Source organism: Tauraco erythrolophus, chromosome 10 (genome assembly GCF_009769465.1).
Source record: "Tauraco erythrolophus isolate bTauEry1 chromosome 10, bTauEry1.pri, whole genome shotgun sequence".
NCBI classification, from domain to species: domain Eukaryota; kingdom Metazoa; phylum Chordata; class Aves; order Musophagiformes; family Musophagidae; genus Tauraco; species Tauraco erythrolophus.
The window spans coordinates 29,304,775-29,318,069 of record NC_141474.1 but is presented as its reverse complement, the minus strand read 5'-3'; the positions used below and the strand labels follow the sequence as shown (position 1 = coordinate 29,318,069).

Below are 13,295 nucleotides of genomic sequence, written 5' to 3'. Positions count from 1 at the left end.
GGAAAAGGGAAGAAAATGAAAAAGGGAAAAGGGAAAAAAGAAAAAAAGGGAAAAGGGGGAAAAAAAAAGGAAAAGGGAAAAAAAGGGAAAAGGGAACAAAAGGGAAAAGGGAAAAGAGAAGAAAATGGAAAAGTGAAAAAAGGAAAAGGGAAAAAAGGGAAAAAAGAAAAAAGGGAAAAAAGAAAAAAGGGAAAAGGGGGAAAAAAGGAAAATGGAAAAAAGGGAAAAGGAAAAGGAAAAGGAAAAGGAAAAGGAAAAGGAAAAGGAAAAGGAAAAGGAAAAGGAAAAGGAAAAGGAAAATGAAAAGGAAAAGGAAAAGGAAAAGGAAAAGGAAAAGGAAAAGGAAAAGGAAAAGGAAAAGGAAAAGGAAAGGGAAAAGGAAAAGGAAAAGGAAAAAAGAAAAAAGGGAAAGGGAAAGGGAAAGGGAAAGGGAAAAGGGAAAAGGGAAAAGGGAAAAAAGGAGAAAAGGGAAAAAAGGGAAAAGGGAAAAAGGAAAAAAGGAAAAAAGGAAAAGGAAAAAAGGAAAAGGAAAAAAGGGAAAGGAAAAAAGGGAAAGGAAAAAAGGGAAAGGAAAAAAGGGAAAGGAAAAAAGGGAAAGGAAAAAAGGGAAAAGGGAAAAAACGTAAAGAGGGAAAAAGGGAAAAAAGAAAAAAGGGAAAAGGGAAAAAAGGAAAAGGAAAAAAGAAAAGGGAAAATGGGGGAAAAGGGAAAAAAGGGAAAAGGGAAAAAAGGGGAAAAGGGGAGAAAAGGGAAAAGGGGAGAAAAGGGAAAAGGGGAGAAAAGGGAAAAGGGAAAAAAGGGGAAAAGGGAAAAAAGGGGAAAAGGGAAAAAAGGGAAAAGGGAATAAAAAGGAAAAGGAAAAAAGGGAAAAGGGAAAAAAGTGAAAAGGGAAAAAAGTGAAAAGGGAGAAAAGGGAAAAGGGAGAAAAGGGGAAAAGGGGAAAAGGGAAAAAAAAGGGAAAAGTGGAAAAAAGGGACAGGGACGGGAAGGTAAAGGGAAAGGAAAGGGGAAGGGGAAAGGGAACGGGAAGGGGAAGGGGAAACACTGTCAGCTTCAATTCCTGTGTGCAAATGCTTTTCCTTTATACTGTTCCGTTTTTTTACCAATTTGCATTCTTTGAACTACACTTAAAACTAAAGAGTACTTGGAATTGTAGTCACTTTGCAGTAAGACCAGAAAAAGCCACCCTTCTGGTGAAAAATCATTTCATGTTCACTCAGTTTGTAAATTGCTCGAGACTGGCATGATGTCTTTATCCATCTCCATTATCTTTATAGATGCTAGTATTAACTCTCTATGTCAAAAGTGGTAAAAAAACTCTAAAACAGTAACAAAAAAATCCTCTTACAGTACATAAATGCTACATCAAAAAGCTTCTCCATAAGAACTAAAGTGCCATCCTACAGAATATTATTAAACTAATAATAGTAACGTAGTTTTATTTTGTGTTGTGTTTCTGTGATTCCAGGTAGTATTTTCTGAGTATACAGAGAAAAATACGAAGGTTGGAGGAGAAAGAAGAGTCACAAGGTTTTGAGTTGGGGTTTCTGACCTTTTGGTGTTGCAAGCTCCAAACTAGTTCCTTCCTCCCAGATGCTTTTATAGAATCATAGAATGATTTTGGTTGGAAAAGACCTTGAAGATCATCGAGTCCAACTGTTAACCTAACACTGCCAGGTTAACCACTAAACCATGTCCCTAAGCACCACATCTACACGTCTTCTAAATACCTCGAGGGATGGTGACTCCACCATTTCCCCGGGCAGCCTGTTCCAATGCTTGACAACCCTTTCAGTGAAGAAATTTTCCCTCATATCCAATCTAAACCTCCCCTGGTGCAACTTGAGGCCATTTCCTCTTGGCCCATCACTTGTTACTTGGGAGAAGAGAAGATCAATACCCACCTCACTACACCCTCCTTTCAGGTACTTGTAGAGAGCGATAAGGCCTCCCCTGAGCCTCCTTTGCTCCAGGCTAAAAAACCCCAGTTCCCTCAGCCATTCCCCATAAGACTTGTGCTCCAGACCCTTCACCAGCTTCGTAGCCCTTCTTTGGACACACTCCAGCACCTCAATGTCTGTCTTGTAGTTGGGGGCCCAAAACTGAACACAGTATTCGAAGTGCAGCCTCACCAGCGCTGAGTACAGGGGGACGATCACTTCCCTAGTCCTGCTGGCCGCACCATTTTTGATACAAGCCTGGATGCTGCTGGTCTTCTTGGCCACCTCAGCACACTTCGAGACAGATGATGGAATTCACTCCCCTAAGGAAAGATACTAGAGTGGGAATCTCTTCGAGCTCTTGCCTAGTGAACAAAAAATGAAAAAAATCTACATTAATCTAAATGGTATGTCAGGCTAGCACAGCCAAGACATTCAGGTTTCTATAACTCAAATAAAAATATATATAATCATATGCAGGCACCTCTGATATACTAGACTGAGTCACAAAGTACATAGTTGGAACTGGGTTGATTTGGGACAGGCGAAGTTAGAGGAAAAAAAGAAAAGAGAAAAAATGCAAGAAAAAAGAACTTCAGCTTCAGCAGAAATAATGCAGTTTTGATGCACTGTGGAACATCAGGTACCCACTAAGCCGATGACCTTTTCTCCAGTACTGAAATAACAAAGCCATAGAACACAAACGGTGATAAACCAACTTCAACTTTACAAAATCAATTTATGTGAGAATAAAAGAACAAAAGACATGACCTTTTCTTTACTATTAAATAAACCAAATCCATTCTACTGAACTCTTCTTTTTGAACATAAGTTATTGCCTGACCTTTCTTACTCCACTGCAGGATGCAAAGTGATTGGGCAAGCATTGCAGCTCCTTTGTTCTTCCTAAATCAGAGACTTACACCATCACAGAGGGGAAAACAGGCACACCTTTCCAAACCTAACACCAGAGCTTCTGTGGGTACCATCAGAGATCTGTAACATCTCCCTCAGAGATCTGTAACATCTCCCTCAGAGTTGGGTCAAAGACCATGCAGGTGAGCGAGCCCCAAAGGCTGGTGCTGAAACAGGAGTGGCTATTTGGGCTAGGGGCCCAGGGGCCAAAACAATGAAGGCTGGGATATGAGTGGCCATCCAAGCCAGCCCTGTATCTCCTCAGAATCCCACAACACACACTGATCAGTTAATGGTCTGTACAATGGAGATCATTAAAAGTGAGATATGTCTACAGGATATTATATCCATTACGTCGACATCGCGATATTGTACCTAATACTGACACCATTCCGTGTGCTATTCTCAAAGAATCAGAAGCACAAAATATTTACTGATATTATTTTCTGTGCTATCGCCACGAGATGAGGTCTTGATTATCTGTTTGGTTCTCTAAACAAACTGTTGTATAAACAGCATGAAATAAAAATATAACATAAATTAATTATAATCACATAATTAATGTAATGATAGTCTAAACATCATTTTACCTGTGATTTTCTGCTTGTGGGGTCAGTGCCCAAGTAATGTTCAACAGATGGATGTTGTGGACTGGGAAAACTGTAAAATAGCTTTATTCATTGAAAATAGAGATGTGTTATTATTTCCAACCCTTTTAATTCCAAGAGCCATCCGTGGGCAAGATATTTCATTTGATGTATACAAAACCATAAGCATATGCACTTGCATATGTGGAAATATATTAAAAATATATACATTAATTCATTCAGCTGCCACCACTCTGTTAAACCACTGTCAATAAGGTACTGCTCAGGCACCATCCTCGTGGTTTAACAAGACAGACTTATATTCACAGTAATCCTGACTGACTGGAAATCCAGATTAAGTTTCTGAGAGAGAGTCAAATCACTTAATTTTGAGATCTACACACAGAGAAATAACTCCCTCACTTCTGGAAGGGGATTAGTTTATTATAGTCAGTATCATCATTTTCATCGCGGTTTGGGTTTCCATCCTCCTGTTTTCCTTTTTATCACTGCCAGCGATACGAAACAGAACCAATATGATGGCTCCTAGGAGCAGGAGAGCAGTTATGCACAACAAAGTAGACTCTTGGAACAGACAACCAGGAACTCTTTGCGATCAGGGGACGCGGACAGGAGAACAGCAGGACCGAGATTTGTATCATCTAGCTATAAAATTATAGTGCTCAAAACCCAGAACATGAAATTATATGTCCCCATGCAATATGGAAGGGACAGTCTTCTGCCAAAAAAACATAGAGAAGGCAGGGGGAATAAATACTGCATACTTAGAGATGAAGGATAAAGAGCATTAGTGAGCAAAGATGCACAAGAGGGCCATTGACTGCTAATTTGAGGTCCTGCCTACCTATTGCTTCTAAGAGCTATGAGACCCCTGAACAAAAGGCACAGGGTACTGTGAAAGGGTACGTTTACTGATAAAGCAGTCTTTTTCTGGATAAAGAAGAAAAAGGTTGCCATGGCAACCCTGAATGAATTCAGCACATCACCTGCACATAAAGTCTATCTGCAAGGGCTGTCTTGAAAGTTGAGGGTTTGCCTGCTTCTTGCTAGGGAATCCCCAAAATTATACAAAGGTTTTACAAGTAAGGACTGTATGGGAAACGGATGGTAATTTTGCATCCACCAGATCAAAGACTGCTCGAAGGTAAAATTACCTATGTAAAAGAAAACAATGTATTTTACTTGATCTACGTTTCCAAATGGCTGTAGAGATTGGAAAATCTGATGCATGCACAGGTCAAAGGGATGCATGTAGGGCTTGGATCTCCTGATCTACTAGACTAGTTTCCTCCTTTACAGAATAAGAGAAAAGCAAAGAACCAAACATTGGAATCAAAGATGCTGGAAGAACACGAGTTGTTTAGCGGAGATGACAAGTATGAGAAAAAAAATGAAACGCAAAAACAATTTAAAAGTACGCAGAAACACAGGTAAAAATGTTAGAAAGAAATAAAATCCAATTCAGCTTCTTGTCATAGTGTAACAGAGAACATGAGGTCCGCTCAGAGCAGCATAAGCATGTCTCTAAAAGTAAAATTGTAAAGTTTCTGTTATACATGCACTGCCCCAGCTCTCTCACTTTTGTAAAGTCTGTGAAATTCTGGTGTGTCAAAAGGCTCTGTCAGATGATCAAAACTTGGGTTTGGTGAACCATTGCAAATAAAAGAAAAAAAAAAAACAATTAGCACAATGTTTATTGAAGACAAAGCAAGGCCACATGGAAGCCAAAGCTGCTCAGTAGCCCAGGACTGAAGTATCATCCTGGGCAGCTCGACACAACCAAGAAGTCCTTTCAAGTGACACGGACCAGAAACCTGACATTCCAGTTATAAAGGTAAAATGTTCAACACTCCTTTGATTATTTCCACAGACATACAGCCCTTTTGTAGACTTACCCCACCCCTACGGGAAGGTCATGGGCTAAACGTTAAATAAACACCTTTGCTTCCTGCCATGTGAGGAACCTTCCAACAGTTTGGCAGATCTGTGTAAACAAAATCAGCTTCCACAGAAAGAGGTGAACAGAACACAGCACTTGGCTAATTTCTAAACAAAGAGCTTGAAACATGCAGTGATGTAAGATACCTCTTTCTTAGGTAATGCCAACGCTTTGGGGGAACGACTCGGAGGGCAATTCACAAAGGCAAACTTCAGTCAGGATGTGCCAGATTCTTTCTGCATCTCAGAAGAAACCACTGGAGACAAGCTTCCCCAAGTCAGCCCTCGTAAACATCGCTGTAAAATTCTGAAGTGAGAATTAACACACACCTATTTTTAAATGAGGGCAAATAGTATTTTGTGTAAGTTGAACCCATAGTTCTACCACAAAAAAAAAAAAAAAAAACCCACCCTCAATTTAAATAAATATTTTTTTTTCTTAAATTATTTGTGGAAATAAACTGTAATGAGGTGGATTCATCTGTACCACAGCCCTATTACCCTTCAAGGCTAGCAGTTCTAACACACCGGACAATGCACCAACTTCTAGCACTGCCAAACCAAACGGGTGAGAACCGAACAGATTCATATGGGGGCTGACTTTTCAAATAAGAAAGTAAATTACATGATAAACTTGCTATAGAAAAAGCAGAGAATCAAAATCCAACAACATCAAAAATCTTCATTAAAATCTACAAAAAAAATCACATTTACATGTGAGATAGGTCATCTTGTCTGAAGACAGGGGGATGAACATGGCAACTATGACGGACCCTTCCAGCCCTCTTTTCTGTTAATTTCCATTAATCTTCTTCCCTTTCAGACGCTCATTTACACATCTGAGTCTATGCTAGGCTTAGGATTTTTTTCTTCTAACACAGATGTAATAACACCACCACATTTTCACTTACTTAGTCATCTTCAGCGAGCACTGTGGTGTAAACAAGGCTGTGCATTTGCAAAGAACATCCTTCAGCCAACAGCTGGCAACAGCGGCGTAGCACAGCAGGGAAAACCCCACCGCAGAGAGTAAGAAGGTCATTTCACTGGGCACCAAAACAGTAGATGCTGCTTCTTACAGAGCTGTATTTTTAACCAAGTAGATAGAACTTACCCATACCACGATTTCGAGATACAGAACGGGATGTCTTTTCTAAATAGCACACTACGATGCATAGCTTAGCATGAACACAGAAACCCACAGTCAGTTGTCTCTGACAGCCACAACTGACTTACCAATACATTTTGCTATCAATTATCTTTCACACAATGCAGAGGCATAGAAATTAACGTTCTTCAGAACTAGAACACAATTCTCTTCCCAGCAACTAAACTAACGCAGGTATATCAGGGATCAACGTGCAAAGTCAAGATCCACATCCTGGAATACGTTAAATGCTATCAAATACATTTTAAAGAAACATTTTATGAATTTATTAACTTCCAAAGATTATGATTTCTTAGTTTAGTCAGTTAAAGTAGTTCCTTTGATAAGAGAATCAATAAGAATTAAAGCCTCTGTAGATACAAGGAAAAGCAATTGCATAAAATTCTGCATGTTTAGAACATAGTTGCACGAGTTACAGACATGGAAAATATCAGAAAAGCACTTGACTTATTCATAATCTGTGGAAAACTTTCTGTCCCCCCATTCTCCAAAGTGTTCAGTGTTCCTAGTGAAGAGAAAAAAATAGCAGAAACACAACTATTTCAACAGCATAAGCAGGTTTTCAGAAAAATACAATTAACAAATCTTGCAACCTTAAAACTAAGTTAAATTAGGGATCCAACATAGGTTGATTTATTAGAGCTTCCTGTCATTCTTTACTGACCTGAGGAAAAAAAATAAACAAATGGAAATATTCAGAGCATATTTATCTGATTTCTCCTGTTTCGCCAAGTCCCATAGATACCCGCTCCCCATAGTTCAGAAGTGAAAATCATGTAAATTTTGCTCTTCTTAAAACGACAAAAAAATCCCCCAAAATCTTATAAAACAGTAGCAGTATGAAGATTTGATAAGCACATTGTTATGTTGCAGTCCTTCTATCACATCTGAAACAATAATGCTAAAAAAAGCGTATTTAGGCGGAATGAAAAGAACTACAGTCCACACATTTCTCTTTCACAAAGGCAGGCTCACGCCGATGCATTCGGCGCAGCATGCCTTTGGGTTATAAACGTGTCATGATAACCCAAACAACGCTGTGGTAGCAATATGCTATCTATTGTAACGCCATCAAACGTGACATGTATTTTAAGACAAAATAAAACTAATACACACACAGCAAAAAAGCATTTTTATCTCATCCATAATATCCATTCATCATAAAATACATTAGAATTAATATACAGAACTCAAAGGCAGCTGGCACCTCCCAGATGAATTTAAATGCAGGTTCTCAGGATGACTCATTTTCGAGTTTGCGTTTCCTCCCAAACCGTCACTTAAACAACAATGCACTAAGCACTGATATTCCTGAAAAGGCTTATAAAACAATTTAGACAATTACAGTAGAGTCATTCTGTCACAAAAAAAAACCCCAAACTTTACACTTTTTTTAGCCAACAGCTTTAACCTAATGTTATTTCAGTTCACCAAATTTCTGTCTTGTTTCATTAACACCTTCTGAGGTGCTTCTGCGGAGTTCGCTTCAAAATGAACCATAATTCTGATTTTCTAATAGAAAAAAAACGAACTTCAAAACATGTCTTCGCTTTCGTAACGACATCTGGCAGAACTCTGAAGATGTTGTTCTATCAACTTCTAACTGCAGGTAAGTATCAAACTTACTCTGAGTGAACACAGTACACCACAGCATGTCACACACCGCATCATACGGAACAATCAAACTACAATACAAATGCAATGACTACTGTCATATTAGACTTAAGGAAATGTGCTCTACTTCATCATTTAGCTGAGTTGTATGCATTTCTTTTTTAATCTTTATTCATAGATTTCTCCAGACTACTAATCATTGTCCCGCACTATCCAGTTCCCTTGGGAAAAGAACATCAGAAAAGCTGTTCAACCTAGGCAGAGGAGAAGGAGCTTCACCTATTACCACACAGTGAATGACACCAGGGTTCCATTATCTCTTCAAGACTGAGCCTTAAATATTTCACCTCCCTCTACCTATCTTTTTATTTTCTTCTCTCACTCTTGGTGAGTCTATAATAAATTGTTCTTTATTTCACATGTGCCCAGTGAATAGTGTCTTTATATCCAAGCAAATAGTAATTTAAGTGAAACGAGACAAAGATGCAATTTCTTTGCTCCATTATTTTAATCCAATGAAGTTCTAAAACATATCTAAAGTAGCTATTTAATCCTAATTTATGAGTGCCTAGATTTAAACATTCATATTTTTCCAGAAAATTATTGTAATGCCTCTCATCGCAATAATTTGTTAAAAGAAATCAACTACCAATCCCAACATCTTTTGGGTTTGACTGTACTAGTGAAAGCTTAGAGCGCCTACATAGTCAGAAGAGGAAGATAGATCACAAAACATACAGGGCTCCTGAAAAAAAAAAAACCTACAGCCAAATCTGACCTATCAATGGGGGGTTCAGTCAGTTTATGTATGAACTATGTCCAGATGTGGACACCTAGGGCTTTCCTCCACGCAGAATTAACCGAGATCAAAAGGTTTATTCGATTATTTACACAGTACCATACCAAAGACTATGTTATTTCCATGGACAGATCAGATCTGGAAGCAGTTCAGCTATTTCCACTCAGGTGATACTAGTAAATATTGCCAGACTTAACCTTGCCTAACTCCAAAGTAAGCAGAGTGAGCTTCATTAGACCCGCACTAACTGCCTACACCTGGGATGTGATGCAGCACCACCTGAATAAGATCAAGTTAATCAGTGTAAAATCCATTTTCAACACTAACACAGTAGGACATGTCCTCCCCCATTCGCTGTCCTCAATAAAAAGTGTCCCTTCTGGTGATCAGCGCAAGAGATACCATATTTTTAAGTTTTTCTTTCAAAGGGAGTATTTTACAGAAGGGCATGTCTCCAGCTATTTCCTTTCTCTCGGCAGTTCCCCTAGGAGCAAAAAGGCAGATATTACCACCAGTCCACTTACGCCCGAACTTCGGGCCACCAGTGAGCGTGAGTCAACAAAGCAGCAGCAGCAAGGCGGGGGCAGAGGGGCTGCGTGGGGCCAAGCCCGGCGCGGGTGCCCAAGGCAGGCACTGAACTGCCTCGAGTTCCAGCACGGTAACACGAAATGTTAACGCTCGGAATCCCAACGGGCAGCTGCTGCGCCTCATTTTTTTGCTGCTATGTCTAAATATCGCAAGAATGCCTTTACTAGTAACGAGTGAGTAATTTCAATTTTCTGCCTAGAAAAAGTCTCAAGTGGTCCTGACCGCCCAGGCAGTGAGCGGACGGGGGCCCACCCCGTGTTTCACACTGGGACCCCGCCCGCGGCCACCGCCGCTGCGGCGCGGGCAAACGCGAGGCGACGGCCAGGCACCGCCGTGGCTCTTCTCTGTCAAACACCGCAGACATCGCCACAAGCGCACCGCTCCGGGGCGGCTGCCCGGCCTCCAAGCCGCCCGCCGAAGGAAGGCCCGAGCCTTTGCCCGCCGGGGGGCGCGGGGCAGCGCCCCCTCACCTGCCTGCCCCGTGTCGCTGGGGCACTCCTGGCCGAGGCCCCGCCCTCCTCCCGCCGCCGCCGCCGCCGCCCGCCGCGGGCTGAGGGAGCGGCCGCCGAGGCCCCGCCCGCGCGCGCCCGGCCGTGGCCACCGGCGGCCGCCAGGGGGCGGCCACACCCGCCGCCCGTGCTGCTCCGGCTCGCGGCGGTGGGCGCTGCCGGCCAATGGGAGCGGGGAGGACGCCCCGCCCCGCCCCGCCCCGCCCGCCGTGACGTCGTTCTCCCGCGCCGCTGCACTGCATGCCGGGGCGGCGGCGGGACCATGGCGAGCGACTTCTACCTGCGCTACTACGTGGGGCATAAGGGCAAGTTCGGCCACGAGTTCCTCGAGTTCGAGTTCCGGCCCGACGGTGAGGGGTGCAGCGGGGCCGGGAGGGGGCAGAGTGGGGCGCGGCGGGGCCCCCAGTCTCTCCGCTCCGGGGCGATGCCGGGCAGGGCCGAGGCCGCCGCGCAGCGCTGCCCGGGCCGGGTTTAACGTCCGTCCCGTCTTTGACAGGGAAGCTGCGCTACGCCAACAACAGCAACTACAAGAACGACGTCATGATCCGAAAGGAGGTGAGGGGGAGGCGGCGGCGTGCGCCTCTGCCGGCCCGTGCCCGGTGCCGTGCCCGGGGTCGGTACAGCACAGCACTGCCGGGGCGGGCGGTTTGGGCGAGCAGAGCAGCCCCGGCAGCGCCCGGGGCGGCTCGTGACGTTGGGACGTTGTTCGTAGGCTTACGTGCACAAGAGCGTGATGGAGGAGCTGAAGAGAATCATCGACGACAGCGAAATCACAAAGGAAGATGATGCGCTATGGCCTCCTCCTGACAGAGTCGGTCGGCAGGTCGGTGTGCCGTGTCGCTCCTAATCGCTGTTTTCGTTGTAGTATGTTAGATCATTAGAAGCATCACTTCAGTTTTATTCAAGTCTGTGTTGTCTCTAGCCAAGAGGGAAACAAGTACCATTTTAAAACCCGTGCAGTGGCTAAATCCCAGTTTAGGTGATTAGTTAATCACCTAAACTAGTTTAGTTAATGTAATTCGCCAACCTGCTGCACTGAATACCTTCGTAATAAACATGGAATAGCCATCATCTCGGTACTCACTATTTGTGTAACTAATACCATAAAGCAGGAGTTTGATTTCTTACAATCTTTTCTTTTTTAGGAGCTTGAAATAGTAATCGGTGATGAGCACATCTCTTTTACCACGTCAAAAATCGGTTCGCTCATCGATGTAAATCAGTCCAAGTATGTACTCCGCTTTTCTATGTTGCTGTTGGTTTTATGTAACCATCTACACTAGAACTTGCTGATTACTGGGTGTTTTGTACTGTTTCCAAGTACAGATCAGTTCCTGGGGGCACAAGTGCTTTGTGTTCCCACGTAACGTACCAAAAGCTTGTAGGCTGTGTCATTATGGGCTCTGTTTCCAAACTCGCTGAGCAGCTAACCATACTGGAGGAACCCCGTTAGGCATACTGAGTCTGAATTAAACAGCCGCTGGCCTGTCCACACCAGTGTCTCTAGAACCAGGACTAAAACTTTACCTAAGCCGAAAAGATTGCATATTGTGTCTTGTAAATCCACAGTGATGTTACTACTTGCTTTTGTGATAAAAATGCACATTTTGTCAAGACTTAAAACTTGCAAACTTGGACTGCAGAATGCTTTATCAATCAATGCAGGATGAAACAAATCTGTTTATGTCTAAAATGACCTCTAAAAAGTCTCCTTATGGCCTTTTTTTTTTAATTAGGTTCTATAAACTGTTTCATAAAACATGAATCTTACTTTTTTTTTTTTTTTGTCTGTGCACTGCAGGGATCCAGAAGGCTTGAGAGTGTTTTACTACCTGGTCCAGGACCTAAAGTGTCTAGTCTTCAGTCTTATTGGACTACACTTCAAGATTAAGCCAATTTAAATCAAACGAACTGAAGTTTGTATTGCAGTATCTGTATGGGGGGTGGGAGGGAATGCTGTTTCAAATTCTTGCCATTTCTGGCCTGAAGCTTTTTATGTATGTTAGAATTTTTTTTTTACAAACTGTCAGTGACTGTCTCAATAAAATAGTAAGATCTGTATTTTTAATTTTTAAGTTCTGGTGAGAAGCTGACTTCGTAATACTTCTTTTATCATGGTACATTCAGGGTATGTTACTTCACTTGTATCACACAAAGCTGTATTTCACTATCTATGCCAGCAGTAGAAAATGGAATTAAGTCTGGCTCTGTGAAATGAAACTTTTGTCAGCTGTCAAGATAAATTTCTGTTACTATCCCTAGTTGGATATTCTGTTGTTGGCCAGCTGAGATATGCAAAACAAGTGAAGCCCTGACTTTGCACGTCATAACCATTTATAGCAAAGACACATCAACTTCCTAACAACCTGCTGCTGTGATTATCCGTTTGCCTTCAGAGTGGAAGTAGACCAACAGGCTGCCCGGGAGCCATCCAGGATCTTCACTGGTACTCCCATCCAGCTTTAGAAAAACTGAAATTACAAGCAATGATGAATGTATTTAGTCAAGTTCCAGACTAGCAGGCCTGTTGTGTGGAATTGATTAAGAAACTTGAGGACCAAATGCGTCTCAACTTCAAAGTGGCAATTTTGATAAAGCACTGTGGGAGGAGACCCGCTCAGAGGTCTGAAGTTACCCACTGCCTCTGAGGGTGTTCCACGTGGCATCTCTGGCAAACAGGCCTTTTCTGTTTTTCCCAAATCAGTAGCCACTGTGGTTAAAATAAAATGGCGGTTAAATGACTTTTTTAAAGGTGAAAACATCAAACCCCTATTACCCGTGCCAGCACCTGCTCCTTTCCTTCCTGCCACAGGCACCCTCTGCCTTTCCCACCAGCACCTCCTTTCCGCGCCCCTGCCCGCTTCCCCACCGCCATCATTCCGCTTTCACCCCCCGAACCGGCCGCCCCGGGGCCCAGCCCGCCGCGCCTTGCCCCCCGGGCCGCACCGGTGACAGGGGGGCGGTGACGGGCCGCGCCGGCGGCGCCATCTTGGCCGCGGGCAGCTTCGCCTTCACCCCGGCAGGGAGCGCTAGGAGGCGGCCGCCGGCTGGGCTGAGGCCACCGACGCAGCGCGGGGGAGGGTGAAAAACAAAGCAAAACGAAAAAAAACCCAACACTAAAACCACGCAGGAGCGGCCCGAAAGCCGCGGCTGCTCCCGCGAGAGGCGGGACGGCGCGGAGGGGAGGCCGCCGGGGGAGCTCCGGTAGCGCGGTGG

General features: G+C 43.4%; 1 protein-coding gene across 1 annotated transcript; it reads left to right on the top strand.

Annotated features, from left to right (window-relative positions):
• The first annotated feature begins 10,323 nt into the window (after positions 1-10,323).
• MAGOH (mago homolog, exon junction complex subunit) lies at positions 10,324-12,305 on the top strand. The gene is made up of 5 exons (XM_009980958.2): positions 10,324-10,429; positions 10,576-10,634; positions 10,792-10,902; positions 11,225-11,307; positions 11,881-12,305. Exons 1-5 carry the CDS (start codon positions 10,342-10,344, stop codon positions 11,978-11,980), a joined length of 441 nt encoding a protein of 146 aa, XP_009979260.2. The 5' UTR covers positions 10,324-10,341; the 3' UTR covers positions 11,981-12,305.
• Positions 12,306-13,295: the final 990 nt, after the last annotated feature.